The sequence below is a fragment of the Cardiocondyla obscurior genome, linkage group LG02, assembly GCF_019399895.1.
Source record: "Cardiocondyla obscurior isolate alpha-2009 linkage group LG02, Cobs3.1, whole genome shotgun sequence".
NCBI classification, from domain to species: domain Eukaryota; kingdom Metazoa; phylum Arthropoda; class Insecta; order Hymenoptera; family Formicidae; genus Cardiocondyla; species Cardiocondyla obscurior.
In genome coordinates, this window is record NC_091865.1 from 4,895,271 (window position 1) to 4,921,023 (window position 25,753).

The window sequence follows — 25,753 nt, forward strand, 5'->3', positions numbered from 1 at the left end:
GAAACCGCGAGATAACGCAGTTTTTTGTTACAGGCCTTTGATGAATGCGGAACGAATTTCATTAGTTAAAATAATAATATTATCACAGCATGACTTAAAATTTCTAAAACCAAATTGAAAATCCGGAATGATAGGATGAGATTCTACGAACCACCTAAGCCTGTTATAAATACATTTTCTAAAACCTTTAATAGACATGAAAGAAGAGAAATAGGTCTAGCACTTTTACCACCGGGTTTGGGAATAAAAATGACCAGAGCGATTTTGCTTATTGCAGGTAAACGGCCGACATTTAAGAAGTCATTAAAAAGATTAAGAAGATGGTTTAATATGTTGGATGGAAAAGCAGAAATGATATGTCCGCTAATGCGGTCAAAACCGGGGGCGGAATTTTTTTTAGAGGAGGCTATAGCTGCAGTGAGTTCCTCAACAGACAGCGGATCATCCATCCAAGATTGAGAATTATTTAACAATGCATCATCTTCCATAAAGAATGAAATATCTGAAGTAGAAACGGCGCAAAATGAAGGGAAAAAGTTTTCGATAACTTTATCACAGTCCGACTTAAAATTAAGTGTAGAGTTAGAGAGTGTCTCGGAACATAATTGTCTTTTCTTAAAAAATTTGACAATTTATCACATCCTAGAAATAGGAGTTTTGTTATTAAAGCTCGCACAAACATTCTTCCAGCTAAGAGATTTTTGTTTTTTTAATATCTTTCTACATCTAGCATTGTATTTTTTTAAATTTATCAAATTTTCAATTGAAGGGAAAGTTCTATAGGATTTCAGAGCTAATTTCCTCTGCGAAACAGCCTCGTCACATTTACAATTCTACCAGGAAGCAGGAATGTGGTTTTGTTTAGAAATACGGGAACCCATTTTTAAGATGCGTTTACTACTAGCTTGCGCAATTTGTTCTTCTAGAAGAATTATAAAATTATCAAAGTTTTTCAGCAATTTGTTAAAAGAGACCTTAGAAGAGAAATCAGAGAGATCACTGAGAAATTTACGTAAAGATCCTAATTCCGAATCAGAGAGGTGATATTTATAACAGAAACGAGGAGCAGGAGAGTGGGAATTAAAGATATTAATAAAGATAGGTAGATAATCGCTACCGTAGTTATCCTCGTCAACATAGCATTCGCAGAATGAAGAAAGACTTTTGGAAGCTAACGAAATGTCAATAAGCGACGAAGATTGAAATGCGTAATTAAGATGCGTGTGTTCCGTTGCATTTAATATGTGAAAATTAGCTTGCTCGATGGCAGCAGCGATATCGTTGTCCGTTTGACATTTACGAGATCCAGCCCAATGTGGGTGGTGCGAGTTGAAGTTTTTTAAAAAAATTATATTATGAAAAGTATTTTGAATTAAAAAAATTTTGTCGAGAAAATATTGCGGAGTAACAGTATTTGGATGTCTGTAAAGATTAATTATAGAGATGCTATTGTTGGAGTTGTCTGATATTAATACCTAACAATTCAAGTGATGAATGGAGGTAAGACGAAAGATCAATTAAAAAGAAGTTAATATTGGATCTGATAAAGATGCAAAGACCCCTAGAGCCTTGGGAAAAGTTGGTGGAGGAAATATATTTAAAGCCTGAGAAAAATACATTTTTGACAGAGGAGATAAGAGTTTCTTGTAAACAAATAATTTCAAAGTTGGCGGATAATTGTTGAATGTCAGGCAGTTTACCGAAAAATCCACGACAATTCCATTGACAAATTCTCAAATGATTTAGAGAGTTGGAAATATTAGTAGAGTTGTAAGGCATTCTTGTTATCATTGTAATTGATGTAAGAGGGATAAAAATTTAATTGAGAGAAACAACTGATTGAGCGTCATTAGGAGTGAGGCCTTTATTTACATCTTGCAGATATTTAAGAACAGATTCGAAAGAGTTTTTAATAATTTGTTGTTGAACTACATCCATATGAGAATTGAATGAAAGTTTGTGTAGAGTAGTGTTGTAACCCGACAGCGCACGCTGGTCATTGACCACCACGCGCGACTCATTTTTATACACAACTCAGCAGATTGCCAAACTGTTGGAATCTGCTGAGCTCAAGAATCCGTCTTGTCAGCCTTTCGACATCACGCGCTATCAGCAGAAGGCAGTAGGGCACGCGGCCACTTCCTTCTGCTATTTCGCTGACAAGACCAAAAAATAATAATATATAATGCACGAGCTCCGAAGCTCGTGCAAGTCAATTCGGGAGTTCGGGGTAGCGACTCGTAACTCTATCACCGAAACATTAAGAAGAATAAAACGCAAAAACCATATATATAACGATCAAAAAGAATATTTATTTCTACAACGCCGTCATCTTCTTACACCTGAACGTGTAATATTCGGAGGACGGACCCCGTGCACCGCTCCGGTGCAACAAATTGGTGGCAACGGTGGGATCCGCCCCCCGAAGAAAAAGCGAAAAAAAATTTTTTTTTTCTCGCCCTTACACCGCCCGGTGTTGCTGGTAGTACACGGCTGAAATAGAAAAGATAAAACAAGGTGAGGACAACGTCAACGAGAAAGACAGCCAAGCAGCTCACGTTACGGTACCCGCCAAATACACAAACATAAGCGAAAGGAAAGAACCAGCAGAAGACAGCATGCGTTCCATACTACTACTGTAAGTTAACGAAAAAATCTTTCTTACAACAAATCAAACGACTGACTTCCTGTTTTAGCAGACGCTATAAACAAACGCGACCGCGAAATTCGCAGAGACGAAAAACCGAAAAAGTAAAATGTCGCAAAAGCACGCTGCGAAACCTACTGCCACATGGCATACTGACGTTTTTAATGATTCGAGTGACGAATTTGACGACGATCCGACAGCAATGTACGAAAACATTGAGAGACCCTACAGACAAACGCGCCCCTCCGCACAAACGACTATTCGCACAGCCAACGGAAAAAATTTCATGCTGACGATCACTGACGAAGGACATGAAACTGAAAATCCTGGACCTTCGGAAAGTGAAAATCCGCCTAAAGAAAGTACAGAGGAAGAAGAACGATCCGAGCACGCTCATTCCTCTCCTATCACGAACTCGAAACCCGAGATCTCACAAAACGACACCACTCTCATGCTACTAGAAGCAATGCAAGAAATAAACAAAAGGATGGATCGAATGGAAGCCGGGCTTAACGCGGTAAAACCCGAGTTGCAGCTCACGCGGATGATAGATCAAATACCAGAAGAGGACGACGACGAGGACGCGAGACTTACACTCGATCAGTTGGACGAATTTATATCATTAAAAGAGGCAGTTAAGATAGTCCCGACTTTTTACGGAGACGCAAGAGAGGTCCGCGACTTCACACGATCCTGCGAATTCGCCGCGCGTAGAATTAAACCAACGCAAGTAAAGTTATTACTAGCAGAGGTATTATATACAAAATTAAGGGGACGCGCCCTAATGCGATTTGAAACAAAGAAAACAAATAATTTCCGGCAATTTATAAAGGCCGTAGAAGAAGCATATTTACAAAAGGAAGGAGTCGTACACCTACAAACCGACTTCCTTAAATTAAAACAGCGAGCAGGCGAAAGCGCTCAAGCATTCGGAGCAAGAGCAGACCGACTAACGACGGATTTATACGACGCATTGAGTGACGATGCCGCATACTCGCACGAACAAAAATTAGGTATTTGGAACTCTCCACAAAAACAAATACTGGTCGTATATCAAAACGGATTGCACAAGCATCTCCAAATGATAATACGTTCCCGCAATTACACGACCCTCTCTGAGGCAGTCGCAGGAGCCACAATTGAAGAACGGCAACAGGGAACCTCCGCGCGGGTTTACTCGGAAAACGGAAAATTATACCCGCCAGTAAATTCACGGAGCAGCATAAATTGCCAAAAATGCGGAAAACAAGGGCATACGGGAAGCGACTGTAAAAATAGCCGTCACGCAAAACGATTCTCGTTACCGCGAGCCGACGCAAACGAAAAAGTAAATGCGACCTCGAAGTATTGCACGCATTGCAATATCAACGGGCATATACGCGAAGAGTGCTGGAAGATTCACGGGCGACCAACAACCTCGCGTAACCCGACTCGCGCCACGCGAGAAGCGTCAAATAACCGTAGAAAACGCGAGGTGAATACCACGACACGAGCGTATGCACAAGACGCCGATAGCAGCGACGAAGAAAGACACTCAACAACGTGGGCCACGCAAACGGTAAAAAAGCATCAAGTATCACAAATGATGACACAGGAAAAGGCACGCGGGCTAAAATTAATCACCCTGCCAGTAAAGGAAGCGAAGCAAGGGAAAATAACTTTCCTGTTAGACTCAGGTGCAACTATAACTATAATAAAAGTGGGAAAATTGAAGGGAAGCACTCCTTTAAATGACCACAAATTAACATTAACAGGCGTAACCGGACATAAGGCAATCACGCTAGGACGAATCAAAGCCACAATTAACCTAGGCCGCACAGAAATAATACATAAAGCACACATAGTAAAAGATAATTTCCCCGTGGACTATGAAGGAATACTAGGGATGGACTTCCTGGAAAAACAAGGAGCAGTATGCGATTTAAAAAGAAGCACTCTTACAATGGGTAACACCGTATTTAAATTAATGCCGTACGAACAGATCCTTCTACCACCCCGCAGCGAGACAATCTGCCGAGCCATCACCAATACCGACCACATCGGGATCATTCAGGCGACAGTATGCAAACCCGGAGTATTTCTGGGAAGCTGCCTGGTTGAACCCATAAATAATATCTGTCCGGTAAGTATACTAAATACTTCGGACAGCGAAATTATCTTTAGCACGCCGAACGTCGATATAAAAAGAATTAAAACCGCTGACGCAGAAGAAATACTCGTGTTGCGCGGAACGCGTGACTCGGAGCCCGTACAGTCACGACAAAAAAGATTGAGAGACACCTTACGCACCAAACATTTAAACGAGGAAAAAAAGAAATCTCTATTAAAAATGTGTGACAACTTTTGTGACACATTCTACTTAGACGGAGATACCTTAACATGTACTAACGCGGTAGCACATGAAATCTCCATGGATGAAAAAGCAAAACCAATAAATAGTAGACCATACAGACTGCCTGAACGACATAAAACGGAGGTAAACAATCAAATACAAAAAATGCTACAAGAAAAAATAATACGGGAAAATACCAGCCAATGGAATGCACCCATTCTGGTAGTACCGAAAAAAGCTGACGAAAATGGAAACCCCAGAGTTCGGATTGTGGTGGATTTTCGGAAATTAAATGAGATCACAATTGGAGACTCATTTCCGATTCCTAACATCACAGACATACTAGATCAACTAGGACAAGCAAAGTACTTTTCCACGTTAGATTTAGCATCGGGATATCATCAGATCCCGATGCACGAGAAGGACCGGAATAAAACCGCCTTCTCAACGACTCTGGGACATTACGAATTTAATCGTATGCCGTTCGGACTAAAAAATGCACCAGTCACGTTTCAACGGCTGATGAATGCAGTCTTATCTGGTTTACAAGGCATCAAGTGTCTGGTATACCTTGATGATATAGTAATATACGGCCCTACTCTTCACGAGCATAATGAACGACTAAAAGAAGTTTTTAAAAGGCTAAGAGAACACAATTTAAAATTACAACCAGGGAAATGCGAATTTCTACGAAAAAAAGTCCTGTACTTGGGACATATAATAGCAGAAGACGGAATACGGCCAGACCCGTCTAAAATATCCGTCGTAAGAAATTATCCGACTCCGAAAAGAATCAAGGATATTCAATCTTTTATCGGATTGTCCGGATACTATAGAAAATTCATCGCTAACTTCTCAAAAATAGCAAAACCATTAACAAATCTAACTAGAAAAGGCCAAGAATTTAAGTGGGAGATAGAGCAGCAGCAAGCATTTGAAATGCTCAAGGAAAAATTAACTACCGCACCGGTATTAAATTACCCAGATTTTGCGAAAAAATTTTTAATCACAACGGACGCCTCCGACCAAGCAATCGGAGCCATACTTTTGCAAGGTGAAATCGGAGAAGACAGGCCGATCTCTTATGCAAGCCGCATATTGAATAAAGCAGAGAAGAATTACACAACAACTGAAAAAGAATTACTAGCCATAGTCTGGGCTGTTAAACATTTTAGGCCATACATCTACGGAACAAAATTCACCATCATTACGGATCATAAACCACTAACCTGGCTTTTTAATGTAAATGATCCAGGGTCGCAATTAATCCGATGGCGATTAAAATTAGAAGAATATACATACGAGATTCTACACAAGGCAGGAAAGAAAAATACGAACGCAGACGCGCTCAGTAGAAACCCGCCGCTCGAAAAAACTGTCAGCATAAATACGACCGCTGAAAGGCGAAACTATACGACAGAAGAAAAAGAAAAAATTTTAAAAGAATATCACGACTCTCCACTGGGAGGACACCAGGGAGTATCACGAACAATAAATCGATTGAGATTAAAACATAACTGGCACGGACTAACAAAGGATGTCGAAAAATACATAAATTGATGTGAAACATGCCAGAAAAATAAATTAAGTAGGCAAACAAAAATGCCACTAACGATCACGGATACGCCTAAACGACCTTTTAAGAAATGCGCCCTGGATATTGTAGGGCCACTCCCCGTGTCAAACGAAGAGAACAAATATATATTAACATTCCAAGACGCCTTAACGAAATTTAGTAAGGCGATTTCAATTACCAACCAAGAAGCGCTGACAGTGGCAAAAGCATTTATAACGAAGATCGTATTCGAGCATGGAATACCGGAGAAACTACTCACGGATCAAGGAACGAATTTTACAAGCGAAATGTTTAAACAAACCTCCAAGTTACTAAAAATTGAAAAAATACAAACAACCGCCTACCACCCTGAAACAAATGGCGCATTGGAAAGATCGCACAGAACACTCACCGAGTATCTAAGACATTATCTAAACGAGGAACAAACAGATTGGGACGAATGGTTACCGTATGCTATGTTCACGTATAATACCACGCCACACACAGCTACGGGTTTCACACCATTCGAGCTCATCTATGGACACCAAGCTTTGCTGCCTACAGCAGTGTCAGGCACACCAAAGCAAACGTATTCGTACGGAGATTACGTACAAGAACTCCGAAAACGACTACGAGCATCAAATTTCTTAGCGCGAGAACACGCTAAGAAGGAAAAATTAAAAGCAAAAATAAACTTCGACATACGAACAAACCCTAAATCATTCAAAGTCGGAGATTCCGTACTATTACACGACGAAGCAGTACGGCGAGGGCGATCAAAGAAACTCGACGCGCAATGGGTGGGACCATACGTAATAATAGAAAAACACGGCGAAATAAATTATACGATAAAAAAGGGAAGGAAAACCATTCGCGTTCACGCTAACCGGTTAAAACTATTTATCAAACATTAAAAGGAAAAGGATATGGTGAGTCGGTAAAACAGAGAGAGAGAGAAGAAGCAAAAGAAGAGTCATGCCACAGAGCAAACAGAAAATTGATACCCAGGAGCATTGAATGAGGGGACTGGACGACGGATCAACAGCAGGAAGGAACAGAGTTCAAAGCCCAAAAGCGGCAAATAAAAAATAACTCACCAGACTGCAGGACATCAACGGTGCGAGACCCATCCTCGGCGAGCCGCACACACAAGTCCCGTTCCTCCACCCGGGTGATGACTTCCCGCAGACCATACGGAGGCGCCGGCGATGACCCTGGGTCCGGGGCCGCAGACACCCCCGAACGATAGGCCACCAAAGAATACGGTGGCGGCTCCACCAGTGATGACATCCGCGAAGATGCCTCCGATGGCAGGGGGCTTGATGGTTAATCCTCCGGGAGGAAAGGGGGAAGATGAGAAAACTCAGGTATCTCCTCCACCACGATCCCCCCCCGGTAGTAAGCTCCCTGCAGACCATCGGAGGGAATCCACCGATGGGCGGCATGTACAAAGGGGGCGGCAGCCCCACGGGTGCCCCCTCGGTCGAAGTCGACGGGCCTGCCAAGTGCTCCGGCACCGTTGTCGCCGTAGAACTAGGCGACAAAGCAGCAACGGAGCACTCCTCGCAGTACCGAGGAGCATAGGTGCTCCGGCACCGCGGGCAAAAATGCAGGCAAGCCCGCGACATACTATGCCCCAAACACAGGGGGGCAAATCGGGGCTCGTCGCACCGATAGCATCCAGACGACACGTTCTCACTCACTGGAAACAAGAGGAAGTTATAAAAAACCGACCACCACACATCACATATATGTATAGTATATATAAAAAAAAAAAAAAAAGCACAATAAATAAAAAATTTTTTTTTACTTTTTTGAAAAAAAGAACACGCAAAATAGACTCGTTAACAATAGACTTCTCGAGACAGACTAAAGAGTCTCTGAAAGTAGAAGGCAGCAGTAAAGAAAAAAGAACTTGAGCCGTGCAAAAATAAAAAGTTTAGATAAGTGAAATTTTAATCGTAATATGCACTCACCTCATCAAAAAGACGTTCCCACTGTAGACGTTGGACACCACGACACTGACAGACACTTCTACATAAAAATATGAAATCAAAACTAACACACAGTAAGAAAGGCTACTCATTTTTCAGACTTGCGTTCACGATAACGCAAGCCAGGAACTTAGGAGAAAACACGGATACACGCTCACTACCGTATTCTCTCGCCTGGTTTACATACACCCCCGGATTATATTATGAGAGCCAGGGATTTCTGCAAATGGCAACGTCTACATGGAAGTTCGTAATTATGACAGATGTCTCAACCATCGAAGAGCGATACAAGAAAATACAAAATTACACGGAAAAAGCAGAAAAACTCTGCAATTACTTCCATGAGGCACATGAAGAAAACATAGGTGGCAAGTGCAACGAGCTACTATATACAACGCTCGCCGAATACGACAAATTAACAACCGCAATAAACCGGCTGCAAGTTATATATGGGTCCGCAACACAAAAGAGAGGTTTAATTGATTTCGTCGGGAAAGCGGGAAAAGCATTATTCGGCCTGATGGACGTAGACGACGAGAAACAAATCGCGGAACAACTAGAAATACTACACTCGCAACAACAAACTTTGCAACATATCGCAAAAAATCAGATAAAAATTCTGAACACAACGATAGGTTACATCCGAAAAACAGAAAGTAAGATGGACCAACATATTAAAAATCTAGCTAACGCGACAGCGGTAGTGAGCTAGAAACTCGACCAGATAACACGCCGACTGTACGCATTAGATTTCGTGTCTATAGTAAGAACATTGATCACAGACACATTAAATGATGTGCACGACATCACGGATTTCTTGACACATTCAAAATCCGACATACTGAATCTGCGGTTATTTCCGTTAGAAAAAATACTAACGGAACTAAAGGAAGCCGCAGGAAAATTAAGAAGGGGAAATCACTTCCCATTTCGTATCAACGAACAAAGTTGGTACAATATCCACGAATACGCAGAGATCAGCGCGTATTACAAAGGAAATGCAATCATAACAATTATAAAATTCCCGATAGTGGGATATGAAAATTTTGAGGTAATGCGAGTCACGGCAATCCCCGTGTATAGTGGTGAAAACATATTCAACGTCATAAATAACGACAATGAAATAATCGCTTTCGACAAAAAAAATAATAACTACCTAAAATTAACCGCGACCGAGTTAGAAAAATGCAAACGCAGCGACAAACAGTACGTGTGCACTCAGAGTTATCCGATATACCACGCAAAGGCAAATGCCCCGTGCGAAATACAAGCACTCACGAGACCGGATCAACAACCGACGCAGTGCAAAACCCGACACCTCCTATCAAGAGCGACCATATGGATCTCCCTACACGAAGCCCAATCATGGATCTTCTCAACTACGGAAGAACAGGAGATCCAAATATTTTGTTTAAACCACCCCAGGAATATTATTAAAATTAAAAACACCGGTAAACTTACTATTTTCGGCGAATGTCAGGTAATAACAGCTGACATATCAATACGAACCAAAAGCGTGCATGAATCACACATCATGACACGCTTACCTGCATACAACCTGACACTCGACCGAAAAAACATTATATTAAGAAATCTCAAATTAAAGCAGAATGAGTTACAAGGCGAAACAATTATATCTAACCCACGAGAACTACAACAATTAACGAATAGCCTCGATGAGTTAGACGACGAAGTAGACAAGGCAAACGAAATACCTATACATAAAATACTTGTATACTCTACCAGCGGCGGTACATTCCTCATAACAATAACCATCATTGTAATTATAACCACCGCAATAGTTAAAAAATGTAATAGAAATAAAACTCCTGCCCTTCCGCCGCGAACGCTAAAACCAAAGGCAAAAAACTCCGCTGCGACGGAGATCGAAAAAGCATAAAAATGTATAATATAATAATTAAGAATTGTAAAAAGAAAAAAATAGAGATACTCACTCTTTTTCTTTTCCCCTAAGGGGGAGGGATGTTGTAACCCGACAGCGCACGCTGGTCATTGACCACCACGCGCGACACATTTTTATACACAACTCAGCAGATTGCCAAACTGTTGGAATCTGCTGAGCTCAAGAATCCGTCTTGTCAGCCTTTCGACATCACGCGCTATCAGCAGAAGGCAGTAGGGCACGCGGCCACTTCCTTCTGCTATTTCGCTGACAAGACCAAAAAATAATAATATATAATGCACGAGCTCCGAAGCTCGTGCAAGTCAGTTCGGGAGTTCGAGGTAGCGACTCGTAACTCTATCACCGAAACATTAAGGAGAAATAAATCCATCACTATACTTTGTACAACTAAGTATATATTTATTTACACCACCGTACACCGACTACACTGGAAAGTGTATTATTCGGAGGACGGACCCCGTGCACCGCTCGGGTGCAACAAGCTAAATTAATCATACATGGTGCACATACTGCAATAGCTTCACTAGGTGTGCAATAATAAAAAGACAACATACAATGTTTAGTACGTCCATTAAGCGCGAAAAGTTGTGGTGAATTTATTTTTCGAGAAATACAATCTTCGAGATCTTCACTTTGATCATTCACATAATCATTATCGTTGGGCAATCCAATATCATCCTCATCAGATAAATCCATTAATTCTCCATTGTCATTTACAGCATTTAAATCAGCCATATTCTCTTAACACAAAATATATATAAATTTAGTGAACTGTCACCCGATGGTATTTATATGGATCACATTTGTAGGGAATAGTGGGGATCACAAGCATTAGTCTTAAAATAAAAAATGATATCATATAAAGATTGCATCAGAAATGCAAAATTTGCGGGCACCACAGGTGCTACTGCATTGCATTGGAAATGCAAGATTTGCAGACGCCGCACGTGCCAGTTATCTCAGGCAATGGTGTGGATTACAAGCGTTTAGTCTTAAATAAAAAACAACAGTGATTTTATATAGGGGATAATGTTATGAAGATTGCATCAAAAGCGCAAATTTGTTGGCACCGCTATTACATTGTAATAAAAATAATATCATATAAAGATTGCAAAATTTTGCAAACACCACACGTGCTACTGCATTGCATTGCATTGGAAATGCAAGATTTGCAGACGCCACACGTGCCAGTTATCTCAGGCAATGGTGTGGATTACAAGCGTTTAGTCTTAAATAAAAAAAAACAGTGATTTTATATAGGTAATAATGTTATGAAGATTGCATGAGAAGCGCAAATTTGTAGGCGCCGTTATACACATGTGCTGAAAAAAATACTAAGCAAAAATTTGTAGACGCCACATGTATGTCACTTATCACAATATGCACGTGCAAAACTGCTAACATTAAAAAAAATATAAAATTACCAGGCGACTTCCAGTGTTTTATGTGTTCTCCATCGTTATGAAGGTGCATACTTAAAATGCTGACATAATCGCTATGAATTCATTGAACTTACTTAAAAATGTAAACGTAGCAGTTTGTCATATACCACATATAAAACTGTGGAGCATACATCACATTTTATCATTTAACGTATTGAAATCTCGAGAACAAAATGGATCGACGAGAGCAACAGTTGACAGCGCAAGCAGATCGATTGACTTTAGAAGAATTTAATGCATGGAATCAGCAATGTGAAGAATATATCGAATTATTGGAGGACCAGGGGCGAAATAAACGTGCAAGATTATCAATCGGTGCGAAGCAATCACTAGTTGCATGTATTGCACGTATCAAAAGTTTAAGAGATTTAACAAAACAACGTTTCATTCATGTGGGTGCTGGACATAATACAAAAAATAAAGGACTTCGATGGCGTAAAATTGACACAGCTTTTGAAAGCCGCATATTAACTGGTGTGGTAATTAATTCAAACTATATCGAACCTCACAAATTTCTGGAAGATGCGCGAAACATTGTATTAAAACATGTGCAAAATGTTATGCATAAACATAACAATATAAAAATTAATGTTGTATTTAATGGTGAATTTGTAGCTAACAATAAAACTGCAAATAAAAGTGTGTGCACAAAAAACTGTGAACTCTTTCGTTCAAGTGATCTACAAGAGTGGTACGAGTCACGCATTATCGAGCCTATTCTCACATCCTTGGATGAATTTCAAGAACGTGACAGCGGGTGGGCACTGTCGCGTATACATAATTTGATGATAAATGTAAATAAACACAATCCATTACATGCTGGTTGCCATGTAATATTACCACAGGAAATTAAAATGAAAAGAGCTGTGATAAATATACAATCTGCTGACAATGCATGTTTCGCATGGTCAGTGGTAGCCGCTCTATACCCAGCCGAGAAACATGTGGATCGAATAATATCATATCCACATTATGCAACAGTGTTAAATCTTGAAGGTATTGAGTTTCCAATAACTATGAAACATGTTAAAAAATTTGAAAATCTTAATAATATTTCCATCAACATATATACGATTGAGAAGAAAAAAATTCTACCAATACAACTCACAGATAAAGTACGAGAGAGACACATTCATTTGTTGTACACACAGCGAGATAATAATGTTGGACATTTTTCACTGATAAAAAATTTATCACGTCTTATAAGTTCACAACTTAGTAAAACAAAGAGTAAGAAATTTTTTTGTGATCGGTAAGTATAAAATGTAAGTAAAAAATGTTTTTTTCTTTTATACAATAAAAAATTTTTAATGCATTTATATTCTTTATTCCAGATGCTTACATTACTTTAGTTCGAGTGAAAGATTAATGGTACACAGCGTAGATTGTGGAAAAATTAATGAGTGCGCAATTATATTACCATGTGATGAAAAAAAATGGTTAAGTTTTGACAACTATACTAGAAAGGAACGAGTTCCATTTGTGGTATATGCCGATTTGGAATGTACCCTAGAAAAAACGAATGCTGACTCTACCACATCTACATGTGCACACCAACATCATAAGGTTTTTAGCATAGGGTATTATGTATGCTGTTCATACAACAAGTCGCTATCAATGTATCGGTTTCATCGCGGTAATAACTGTGTCGCATGGTTCGCCGAGGAACTTAAAAATTTAGCGCATAATGTAAAAACAATTTTATCAGCTAATGTACCCATGGCTGATTTTACACGAGACGAGTTGGAAAATTTTAACAAAGCTACACATTGTCACATATGTGAAAAACCATTTGTATCAGATGACATACGAGTCCGCGATCACTGTCACTTAACCGGTCGATATAGAGGACCAGCACATTCAAATTGTAATATAAATTATATGAATTCGAATTGTATTCCCATAGTTTTTCATAATTTATCGGGTTACGATGCACATTTTATTATCAAAGAAATTGCAACTGCCTATGAAGGAACTATAGAACTGCTTCCCATAACGAAAGAGAAATATATATCATTTACAAAAAATGTTAAAAGCACCACCGATAATAGAAATAATTGTATAAAATTAAGGTTTATTGATTCATTTAAATTTCTAAATACAAGTCTTGAGAAGTTAGCATCATTTCTAAGTAAAGATAAATTGCGAGTGTCGCGATATGAATTTTCTAATCTAACTAATAAAAATTTTGATTTATTAACACGTAAAGGAGTCTTTCCATATGAATATGTTGACAGTATTGAAAAATTGGAAGATGTATGTTTGCCTCCACGTGAATCATTTTACAGCTCATTGACTGATGATACAGTATCTGAAAATGATTATGCACACGCTATAGATATCTGGCAACGATTCTCAATTCAAACGCTCGGAGAATACAGTGATCTGTATTTAAAAACTGATGTCTTGTTATTAGCTGACATATTTGAAAACTTTAGAGACAGCTGTATAGCGAGTTACAAACTTGATCCCGCGTATTATTACACTTTACCAGGTTTTACGTGGGACGCGATGTTAAAACACACGGGTGTAAAATTTGAACTTCTTACTGACATTGATATGGTTATGTTTATTGAACGTGGTATACGCGGCGGTTTAAGTTAATGCTCAAGCAGATATGCATGTGCCAATAATAAGTATATGCAGTCATACGATTCATCAAAATTATCAACATATTCAATGTATTTTGATGTTAATAATTTGTATGGATAGACGATGTGTCAACCGCTACCATATGCCGATTTTCAATGGGTTGACAATGTTTCTAATTTCGATGTGATGAGTGTGCCACTAGACTCACCCAATGGTTATATTTTCGAGGTTGATTTAGAGTATTCACAACGTTTACATGATGCGCATGCCGACCTGCCATTCTGTCCAACGCGCGATAAGCCACCCGGTAAGCGGCAGAACAAGCTTCTCGCAACCTTATATGATAAGAAGCGTTACATCATTCATTATCGAAATTTACAGCAATGTATTAATCATGGACTGCATTTTACAAAAATACATCGCATATTACTATTTAAACAATCCCCATGGCTACGTGTTTATATAGAACTTAATACTAAATTTAGAACGCTTGCAAAAAATGATTTTGAAAAAAACTTGTATAAATTAATGAATAATGCAGTATTTGGAAAAACTATGGAGAACGTGCGTAATCATGTTGATGTAAGGCTCGTAACACATTGGGGGGGGCAGATTTGGTGCTGAGGCATTGATCTCGAAACCGAATTTTCATAGTCGTAGCATTTTCGCCGAAAATCTGGTAGCGATTGAAATGCGTAAACTTGAAGTGAAATTTAATAAACCGATCTATGTTGGAATGTGCATTCTGGACATATCTAAAACATGTTTATATGAATTTCATCATGAGTACATGCAACCTCTTTATCAAAATAAATGTAAAATTATGTATACTGACACAGACAGTCTTATATATTATATAGAGTGTGAAGACGTTTATGAGATTATGAAACGTGATATGAATATATTTGATACAAGTGATTACGCTTGTGACAATGTGTATGGTATTCCACAAGTCAATAAAAAAGTACCAGGTTTGATGAAACATGAAAACAATGGAGCGATTATGACTGAATTCATTGGACTTCGAGCAAAAATGTATGCATTACGAGTAGATGGTAAAAAAGATACAAAAAAGATTAAAGGTGTTAAGAGTAATGTTGTCGCCAAGAAGATAACGTTTGATGATTACACACGATGCTTGAAGGAGGAAATAGAAATGACGCGTCAGCAAACATGTATAAGATCTAAGCTGCACGAAGTGTATACTATACGTGAGGAAAAAACTGCTTTAAGTCCATATGATGATAAACGATATATTATACAGGATTCTATTGAAACATTACCATGGGGGCATTATAAAATACCGTTGTAAAAAAAATTTTTATATATTATACATTATACATTATATATTGTAAATAAAAAAATTTTTTTAATTATATAAAATTCTTATAAAACGTTATTCTTGCATATCCATGAGTTATGTGAATTATTAAATCCCAGCCACTTTACATAAACATTATTTCCTTGTTTTCGTAACACTTTTTCAACAAGATATACATCAGGATTATTTACATGAAGCAATTCCTGTTCATAGAATCCTCCAGCGATAGGTTTTCCACAAGAATCTTCCAACAAGTACGTCACAGGATTAGTTTTTTGCACTTTGACGATTGTAAATACTTCCGTAGTCCAATTTGGTGTATAGCCTTTTTCAAATATTGTTTTGAATTTGCTAACACGTACTGAATCACCAGTTTTAAACCGTGCTGGAGCAGCAATCTTTAGGCGGCTGTAGGCCGTTGCCAAGAGTTTGCCTGCGTTTGCAGGGGTAACATCGACAGGTCGCATACCAATAGTTCGATGTTTTCGCATATTATAATCCAAAACGAGCTGCTGCAGTGAATCAAGCCATTTATAATTTCCATTGAGTGTAAACATTTTCCACATAGCGTTTTTAAGCGTTCGATTAAACCGTTCGACAACTGACGCTTTCATTACAGTGTATGTAGAATAATGGTTAATATTATGTTTTTTCAAGAGTTTTTGTACGTTTGCGTTGTAAAATTCTTTTCCTTTATCAGTTTGAAGATTATTCGAACATCTTTTATTATTGCGAAAGATCTTTGCAATCGCTGTTGCAACTTCGATACCGCTTTTTGTCTTTAATGGTACAGCCCATGCATGCTTGCTCAGCACATCGATAACGGTGAATATGTAGTGGTAACCTCGGTTGACACGTGTGTATGGGCGCATCTCGACTACATCAGCTTGCCACAAGTCATTATACCCGCGCACTATGACACGCCTTCAAGAAAAATTTCTTCTCGCTGGTGTATGCAATTCGTTTACCAATTGTAGTTTTTCTGAGCTTATTTTCTTTGACATTTTTAAAGCTATGAGATTTACTGCACTATTAAAAAAATTTTTTTTATAAATATGAACAATAGCAACACCGAAAATGATAACAAAAACGGTATTAACAATAGAAACGGCAACGGCAACGGCAACGGCAACGGCAACGGCAACGGCAACGGCAACGGCAACGGCAACGGCAACGGCAACGGCAACGGCAACGGCAACGGCAACGGCAACGGCAACGGCAACGGCAACGGCAACGGCAACGGGAACAACAAACGGGAACAGCAAACGGCAACGGTAGCTGTTTAATTCTGTTCACCGCGAATAAATTTATTGCGAAGCGTGTTTACCACAACCTGTAGACTACTCTGTAGTATTTCTATTTTCTTATTCAGTTCATTTAGTTGATCTTTTAAATTCTGCACATTCTGTTGAACATTATTATTAAGTTCCACAATTTCATTCTTTAAAATCTGTAAATTTTGTTGAACATATTGTTTGTTGACAGCATCATCATCGTCTAAAGGTTCAGCTACATGCTTAATTTTGCGTGATCGCGCGTCGTAATCGGTGGATGTTATACAAAGAGCGTTATCGCGCACGTAATTTCTAACTAACGCATTATATCGATAATGTTGATTAGTATTACTTCCTCCACCATCTTTAAGCAATGTTCCAAACTTGTTAATCGGCATTTCCATATCAAATGATTAAATTGTGTATGCATACTTCAATTTATAATAAGCCCCACTTCGCGAAGTTCCTCAATAATTGATAAAATCTATTGTCGTGAGCGTTATGACTTGCATAGCGTGAGGCTTCGAGCAATCGAAAACAATCTACGAGCTCGTTTGGATCATCCCAATGAACATAATCGATTTTATTATTGTTTAATGTTACAGCGTATGGTATACCTTGTCCAATTTTTTTACTCAGCACAGGAGCGATTATATTCTTATATTTGTGACCCTTGTTACTCTTTACTTGATTTTGAGAATTGTAGTCACGTTTATGTGCATTCGTTGCCATGAGTATACTTTTATAATTTTCTTTATCGGTATCAGTATAACTGCTCTCATCGGGAAATCTCATAAAAATCAATTCGTAAAGTACCACTGTTCCAGGATCCTTTGACCATCTATCAATATATTATCATTTTTATCTAAATCAACACGCTTGTTGCCAATCATCGTTCCATTGTCGTTGAAATAAACTCCGTAAACGCTATCGATGTTAATAGATTTTTTTCCGCTCAAAACAGCGCCTAGATACTTTTGCCCCAACGGTCCATAATGAGTTTGAAGAGTCTTCCAACCTTCTGATGTTTGCAACTTTTGTCGAATAGATGTTACCAACGGTTCGTCTGCGGTATCGAAAACGTCTTCAATGGAATGTGAGTGTGAACGTTCCCTTGATGAAAAATTTCGTTGTTGCGCGAACTTAGGCGTCTCGTTTAATGTGGACGGTATGGTGTGTGATCGTTCTAACGTTGATTTAATTGGAGTCGATGCTGTTATCGGTGACGTTGCATTTGATCGTTTTCGTTTTGGCGTCAATCTACTTTTATCTTCTTCTTCTCCCAATAAAGATATCAACGATGTATTTATTAATCGATTCCGTTTTGGTGTCGATCTACTTTCTTCTTTTTCTTCAGGTAATGATATTGGAGATGCTGTAATTAATCGTTTTTGTTTTGGCGTTAACACATCTTTTTTTTCCGGAAAATACAATTCGTTCTTTGATATGGCTGATTCAACTTCGTTGTTTCCAACGGTGTTTTCTACAATCTGTTTAAGAGGCTCAACGATGGGTTTAAAATGTCGCTCCAACGCGATATCTTCTTCCATTTTTCCCGTCTTCATAGCATGATACTTTTTGCGAATCGAATCGCTCATTTGAGCAATTTTCTTCGCAATTATCTCTCAATTTTTAAGTTCATTGTTGTTATTCATATCGAGCTTGACAGTTATCAATCGGTGTATCGACAACAACTGATCACATTATGAATCCACGAAGTCGTTAAATCCCTTTCTATAGCGACCGTTTGAAATAGCACTGTTCTTATCAATCACCACAAAGCCATACTTTTGTTGCCAACATATTCGACACAATTTATCAAAATCTTCGAATGACATATCAGTGTTAACATGATCATTATATATATGTTTCATATTTGTAACATCCTGTTTAAATATGTGGCCTGAGGCCACGAATACTTCAGACCCCGCGCCGCGACCACCACCGTTCGCCCAAATTAATCGCGCGGTCCCGACCACGTTTAAATCACGCGCGGGCCGACCAGCCGCCCGCGGCGAGTAGCGCGGACCTACGCAACGAGCAACACGGGCCGCCCAACCGCCCACACCGCGCACCGCCACCCGACCGCTCGGGAGTGGGGGCCCCCACTCCCGGGCCCACGGGTATATAAGCTGCCTCGAGCGCAGACGAGGCACCTTGTTCCGCGCTGGAGAGCACCCCAGCATCCGATCCTCCAGGTCTTGGGCGCTCCCAAGACTTCCTCGACCGGGCTCACCCGGCTTCCAAAACCGACTTCGCTCTTCACGACTTGGGCGCTCCCGAGCCTTCCCTTGACCGGGCGCTCTCGGCCATCCTCGACACCGACATCTCCGAGACTCGGGCGCTCCCGAGCCTTCCTTCGACCGGGCGCTCCCGGCCGTCCTCGACACCGACATCTCCGAGACTCGGGCGCTCCCGAGCCTTCCTTCGACCGGGCGCTCCCGGCCGTCCTCGACACCGACATCTCCGAGACTCGGGCGCTCCCGAGCCTTCCCTTGACCGGGCGCTCCCGGCCATCCTCGACACCAACATCTCCGAGACTCGGGCGCTCCCGAGCCTTCCTTCGACCGGGCGCTCCCGGCCGTCCTCGACACCGACATCTCCGAGACTCGGGCGCTCCCGAGCCTTCCTTCGACCGGGCGCTCCCGGCCGTCCTCGACACCGACATCTCCGAGACTCGGGCGCTCCCGAGCCTTCCTTCGACCGGGCGCTCCCGGCCGTCCTCGACACCGACATCTCCGAGACTCGGGCGCTCCCGAGCCTTCCTTCGACCGGGCGCTCCCGGCCGTCCTCGACACCGACATCTCCGAGACTCGGGCGCTCCCGAGCCTTCCCTTGACCGGGCGCTCCCGGCCATCCTCGACACCAACATCTCCGAGACTCGGGCGCTCCCGAGTCTTCCTTCGACCGGGCGCTCCCGGCCATCCTCGACACCGACATCTCCGAGACTCGGGCGCTCCCGACTCTCTCTCTCTCGTTTCTTCGCGCCAACACGGCCCTGGGCGTTCCGGCGCACGGTTGAATTAAGTCGCGGCGCCGCCGACTCGCGAACGCGAAGCTTGTGCGTCCGATACGGCCCTCACGGCCTGGTTTGTAATCCGCACCGCCGACTCGCGAACGCGAAGCCTGTGCGTCCGATACGGCCCTCACGGCCTGGTTTGTAATCCGCGCCGCCGACTCGCGAACGCGAAGCCTGTGCGTCCGATACGGCCCTCACGGCCTGGTTTGTAATTCGCACCGCCGACTCGCGAACGCGAAGCCTGTGCGTCCGATGCGGCCCTCACGGCCTGGTTTGTAATCCGCGCCGCCGACTCGCGAACGCGAAACCTGTGCGTCCGATACGGCCCTCACGGCCTGGTTTGTAATCCGTGCCGCCGACTCGCGAACGCGAAGCCTGTGCGTCCGATACGGCCTGAGCGGCCGTCCTGTAACCCGCGGAGGCCTGTATGACCGACACGGCCTGTTACCTAGGATAAGTCCCAAAGCGACCCGCACTAGCGTTCCCTGGGAATCCAGCTTACGGCAGATAGCCGTTTTTCGTTGCAATTCATTCTTTAGTTTATGACTGTATATATTCCTTTTGTTAGACTAAATGTAATATTTTAACTAAATATTCTTTCTTTCTTTAATAAATTCTTTATTTTTCGATTAAACCAAGTCTCGGTTTTCTTTATACTCGCACTCTGGCTTCCGACGAGCTCTCCGGACCGGAAATTACCGTGTTACAAATAGAATTAAAAAATTCGTATTGTCACGCATAAGATGCTTCGATATTTTCGCATACGTTTGACAAAGATAAAAACTGTCAACGTTCGCGTGTCGCCCCATTGCAAAGTATTCTCTTACCGCATCCTGCTTATCACATGCTATGTCATCAAAAATAAATATAGAATTCGGAAGTGCTTCGCTCGGTGGAACAACATCAATATTATTTGAAAATGTGAAATAATTAATTTCTTCTATTGGTGCCAATATCTTTTTCAAATACTGATATTTTGGTTGTTGCAACGATTTCGAGTATACATAAACGTTTTCAAATCGTATACCATGCGGACTTTCCAACAGACTTATTAATACATTAGTTTTACCGCAATTTGATGGACCACAAATGATAGCGCGAATAGAACTCGGTAACATGTTTCCATGTCTATGTAACACACACTCGGAAAATAACTTGTTATCGAAATTCACTACCTTGATTGGTGGCGCTTGCTGTATGAACCGCATTTTACCTTCTAAATGAGATCATCCATGCTGATATATTTATAGTTGTGTGCATAAAAATTAAACGCTCAGTATTCAATATGTTTTTGTTGCTGTCGGACGACTATAATATTTGTGATTTAACAGCTGAACAACTACAACATATTCTAAAAATATTCTTATTGCAACGATTTTCGCAACATATTGACTATTTGTGGAATAAGCTTCCTGAACACTTAAAGGCTGATTTAGATGTTCAGCAATACCGCCGATGTTTAAAACATTATAATTTATTGAGTTATGAAACGCATGTTGACGGTCCTGCGCCATTAATAAAAAACTGTATTGAATGTCTGAGAAAATTGGGCGAGGCTTGTTAACCAGAGCGATTAACGCACTTCCGTTTGAATTGCACATACCCGGGTACCAGTTTTGCGGCCCAGGAACTCGATTAAACGAACGATTTGCCAAAGGAGATCGTGGAATTAATCCGTTAGATGCAGTTTGTCGTGATCACGATATAGCTTACTTACGTAGCAACAATCTCGCAGAGCGCCACGTGGCTGACAATATTCTCGCCAATAAAGCGCTGCAACGTATTAACGCAGAAGATTCAAGTTTTGGTGAAAAAGCTGCAGCCACAACCGTATGGGCAGCTATGAAAGCAAAAACGAACCTTGGTATGGGCTTATGTGCAGCGAGGAAGAATACGCTGAAGAAGAAAACGGTGAAGAAACAAACACTTTCGATAGCGAAACGTGGTGGCGTTATACCGCTTCTACCCTTACTGGGTGTTATCGGTTCGCTCGCTGGTGGAGCCGCAGGAATCGCAAAAGCTGTAAATGATAAAAAAGCCTCACAACGCCAACTTGAAGAAATGAAACGTCACAATTACGCCATGGAAGGTCGCGGTGTTTATCTTGCTCCATACAAACGTGGTGATGGAATTCGAAAAAATAATAGAAATAAGAAAGGAAAAAAAAAAAACGCCGATGAGACGTTAAAACTTCCCAAAGGTGCTACTACCGATATACAGTTGCGACAATTAGCGAAACACATGCGCATTCCATATTTTAGAGGCGTTTTTATGCGTAATACTTTACCGATTGGGGGAATACATCAAAACGAGAGCGGTATTGTGAATTTAGATAAAGTTGAAGGATTAAGTACCCACTGGGTGGCATATGCGAAAAGAGGAAATCGCGCTATATATTTTGATAGTTTCGGCAATCTTCGACCGCCACAAGAACTTGCTCGATATCTAGGGAATGATGCAACACGAATTGAATATAATACCTTACCATATCAACGATATAATCAAAACAACTGTGGGCAATTATGTCTACAGTTTCTGCAGACAATCGATACACAATTTAAGAACAAACATTATGCGCTGTAAACTCAGTATCAAACATGTCGCTGACGCTCACGTTATCGGGCAAAAGTAGTATCCTCGCGGTGAGTTACTTTCCCGCTATAGATTTAAGCGATGGAGAATATGAACTCGGGCTGGCTAATTTTGAAACGTATTTTACAATTCCTAATGTAAACTTATCAAATAATACATTCTATTTCGATAATGCTGATGATGATAATGATGGAGAAAGTATTACCATTCCCGACGGCTCGTATGAACTGTGCGATATTGCCGAATATTTAAAACGTACGCTCGACGAGCTTCATATCAATGATGTTGCAAAGAACGTGATTTCATATGGTAATGATGAAAAAGATTATTCTTTAACGATTAAAGCTAATAACAATACAATGAAAAGCGAGATTAAGTGTATTTATCAAATAAATTTCACCAAACCATGCAACATTGGATCGTTGTTAGGATTTTCATCAGATCGCATACTCGAGCCGTTACGTTGGCATGAATCGGACGCACCAATACAAATTATCAATGTAAATGTTATTGGCATTGAATGCAGTGTAACGGGGGGTGCATACAGTAATGGAAAACGTGTACATACAATACATGAATTTTCACCTAAGGTTCCACCTGGATATAAGATATCTGAAACTCCAACACAGATCATTTACCTTCCAGTCGTCGTACGAAGCGTTACTGATTTGACGATTCGCATTGTAGATCAGAACGGACGATTGCTTGATTTTCGTGGCAAAGAAATTACCGTGAGACTGCATGTGCGGAGACGACTTTAGTGTGAGATGCTCGTTTTGAATAAAACGTCGAACGTGAGACAAACTAAATACACAGCTTCCACCAAAGGGGTTCAATTAGTGAAGAAAAAACTTACTACATCAAACGTAGAATTTTTAAAATCATTGGGTTTTATTGTGTGTAACATCTAAAAATGGCTGATATATTGATTATTGATGATAAGCCGATCTTTGACAATAGTATTGTTAAAATTGAAACTTATACGTACAACCCATATGCTAACACAACGTTTGGATATAGTGATGAAATACGGATACCAATACAACAACAGGATTTGTATACGTTGCCATGTGACAGTTTTCTCTATATTGAGGGAAAAATAAAAATAAAAAAACTTGACGATAAGTTAACAGCTGCGCTAGGAAATAATTGTGTAGCATTTATGTTCGATGAAATCCGTTATGAACTCAATGGTGTAGAAATTGATCGCAACAGAAACGTTGGAATAACTAGCACTCTTAAAAATTATATATCGCTAACATCTGATAATGCTGTGATGCTGCAAAATGCTGGATGGAGTGAAACATCAACTACGTCAGAAGGATTCTTTAATTTTTGTGTACCCCTCAGTATATTGTTAGGTTTCTGTGAAGATTATAAACGAGTGGTTGTCAACGCTCGCCATGAATTAATTTTAATACGCGCTCGCAATGATAATAATTCCATTATAGGAGATTCGAAATTAGAGTCAGAAATTGAATTGCATAAAATTCAGTGGCGAATGTCTCATGTCATATTAAATGAGATCAATAAATTATCCATGCTGCGAACTTTGGATAGTGGGCGATATTTAAGCATGACTTTTCGCTCGTGGGATTTGTACGAATATCCTCTTTTGCAGAGTACTACAAAACATTCTTGGGCCGTCAAGACTGCAACGCAACTTGAAAAACCTCGATACGTTATCTTTGCTCTGCAAACCGATTGCAAAAACGTTATGTCTAAAAAATCAACCATTTTTGATGATTGTAAATTAACGAATGTAAAACTTTTTCTCAACTCTGAATATTATCCATATGATGATCTGAATTTAGATTTTGACAAAAAAAGATACGCCATTCTTTATGATATGTATATACGTTTTCGTAAAGCTTATTATGGCAACAGTTCTTATGAGGCTTTTTGCAATGTAGCAGCATTTCTATCATATGGACCATTTGTTGTTATCGATTGCTCTCGACAGAACGAGTCAATCAAAAGCGCCACTGTAGACGTGCGATTAGAATTTGATTGCAAGGAAAATGTTCCTGCAAATACAACCGCATATTGTCTTATTTTACACGATCGCATAGTTGAATATAGTCCACTGTCTAACGTTGTGCGCAAGGTCTTATAAAAATTGCTATATCAGCAGTTTTTATCATATATAAAGAAACAATTTTATCTACACATTATTATTGTTTCAAACACGCGTTCATCATGATTGCGCCAACGTTTGTTGATCTTCAAGGTTTTAATATTGGGCGGCGATTTATTGTAAAAGAAGTTGCAGTGCTAAGAAAGGGTACTGTTCTAACTTATTACATCTTTAAAAATCCAGTGCCATGGAATTTTTTGGCACAATCTGAAAAGTCATGCATTTCTTGGACAATAAAATATCATCATACATTGTCATGGGAAGAAGGAACCGTGCCATACAACATGGCAAAACAATTACAACAGCTGTAACAGGTGTAGATGGTGATGAAATGTCACGTTTTATATATGTCAAAGGATATGAGAAATGTGCATGGTTGGCTGATATGCTCGACGACAATGTTAGAGAAGATTACATCATTGAAACTTTAGACGCTGATTATGAAGATATTGAATCTTTAAATATTTTAGATACTATTAATACCGTGCGATGTGGAAATCATCTTACGCATTGCGCTTTACAGAATGTATTTAAAATATTCAACTGGTGGTCGCAGCGTCAAAAGGAATTATAAAGATTAAAAAAATTTATGTTAACGGGGATGGCGATGAAGTGTGGCATCTTATATCAAAGGATATGAGAAACGTACATGGCTGATATGCTCGACGGTGATGTTAGACAAGACCGCATCATTGAAACTTTAGACGCAGATAATGAAGATGTCGAATCTTACAAAATATTTTAGATCCTATTAATAATCATTTTACGCATTGCGCTTTACAAAAAAATGTATTTAAAAATATTTAACTGGAGCATCAAAAGGAATTGTAAAAATTTTAATAAACAAATTTATGTTAGCGGATGGTGACGAAGTGTAGCACCTTAAAATATTCAATTAGTGGTTGTAGCGTCAGGAGGAGTTGT

General features: G+C 40.1%; 3 protein-coding genes across 3 annotated transcripts; all 3 read left to right on the forward strand.

The window, feature by feature from the left end:
• The first annotated feature begins 7,742 nt into the window (after nucleotides 1-7,742).
• LOC139109775 (uncharacterized) lies at nucleotides 7,743-10,428 on the forward strand. The gene is made up of 3 exons (XM_070669102.1): nucleotides 7,743-7,901; nucleotides 8,563-9,184; nucleotides 9,311-10,428. Exons 1-3 carry the CDS (start codon nucleotides 7,743-7,745, stop codon nucleotides 10,426-10,428), a joined length of 1,899 nt encoding a protein of 632 aa, XP_070525203.1.
• A 1,314-nt stretch (nucleotides 10,429-11,742) lies between these two features.
• On the forward strand, nucleotides 11,743-13,267 carry LOC139113091 (uncharacterized). The gene has a single exon (XM_070673976.1). It carries the CDS (start codon nucleotides 12,068-12,070, stop codon nucleotides 13,148-13,150), a length of 1,083 nt encoding a protein of 360 aa, XP_070530077.1. The 5' UTR covers nucleotides 11,743-12,067; the 3' UTR covers nucleotides 13,151-13,267.
• A 10,338-nt stretch (nucleotides 13,268-23,605) lies between these two features.
• LOC139109817 (uncharacterized) lies at nucleotides 23,606-24,808 on the forward strand. The gene is made up of 3 exons (XM_070669177.1): nucleotides 23,606-24,041; nucleotides 24,144-24,440; nucleotides 24,564-24,808. Exons 1-3 carry the CDS (start codon nucleotides 23,606-23,608, stop codon nucleotides 24,806-24,808), a joined length of 978 nt encoding a protein of 325 aa, XP_070525278.1.
• Nucleotides 24,809-25,753: the final 945 nt, after the last annotated feature.

Bases quoted from the DNA above. Each gene is read 5' to 3' on its own strand.
- LOC139109775 (XM_070669102.1), top strand. From the start codon at position 7,743: ATGACCCTGGGTCCGGGGCCGCAGACACCCCCGAACGATAGGCCACCA. The intron at 7,902-8,562 runs GTATCTCCTCCA...CGACACTGACAG, and splicing joins GGGAAGATGAGAAAACTCAG to ACACTTCTACATAAAAATAT. The intron at 9,185-9,310 runs GTAAGATGGACC...CATTGATCACAG, and splicing joins TTACATCCGAAAAACAGAAA to ACACATTAAATGATGTGCAC.
- LOC139113091 (XM_070673976.1), top strand. From the start codon at position 12,068: ATGGATCGACGAGAGCAACAGTTGACAGCGCAAGCAGATCGATTGACT.
- LOC139109817 (XM_070669177.1), top strand. From the start codon at position 23,606: ATGGCTGATATATTGATTATTGATGATAAGCCGATCTTTGACAATAGT. The intron at 24,042-24,143 runs GTATATTGTTAG...ATTCCATTATAG, and splicing joins TAATTTTTGTGTACCCCTCA to GAGATTCGAAATTAGAGTCA. The intron at 24,441-24,563 runs GTAAATTAACGA...GTTTTCGTAAAG, and splicing joins ATCAACCATTTTTGATGATT to CTTATTATGGCAACAGTTCT.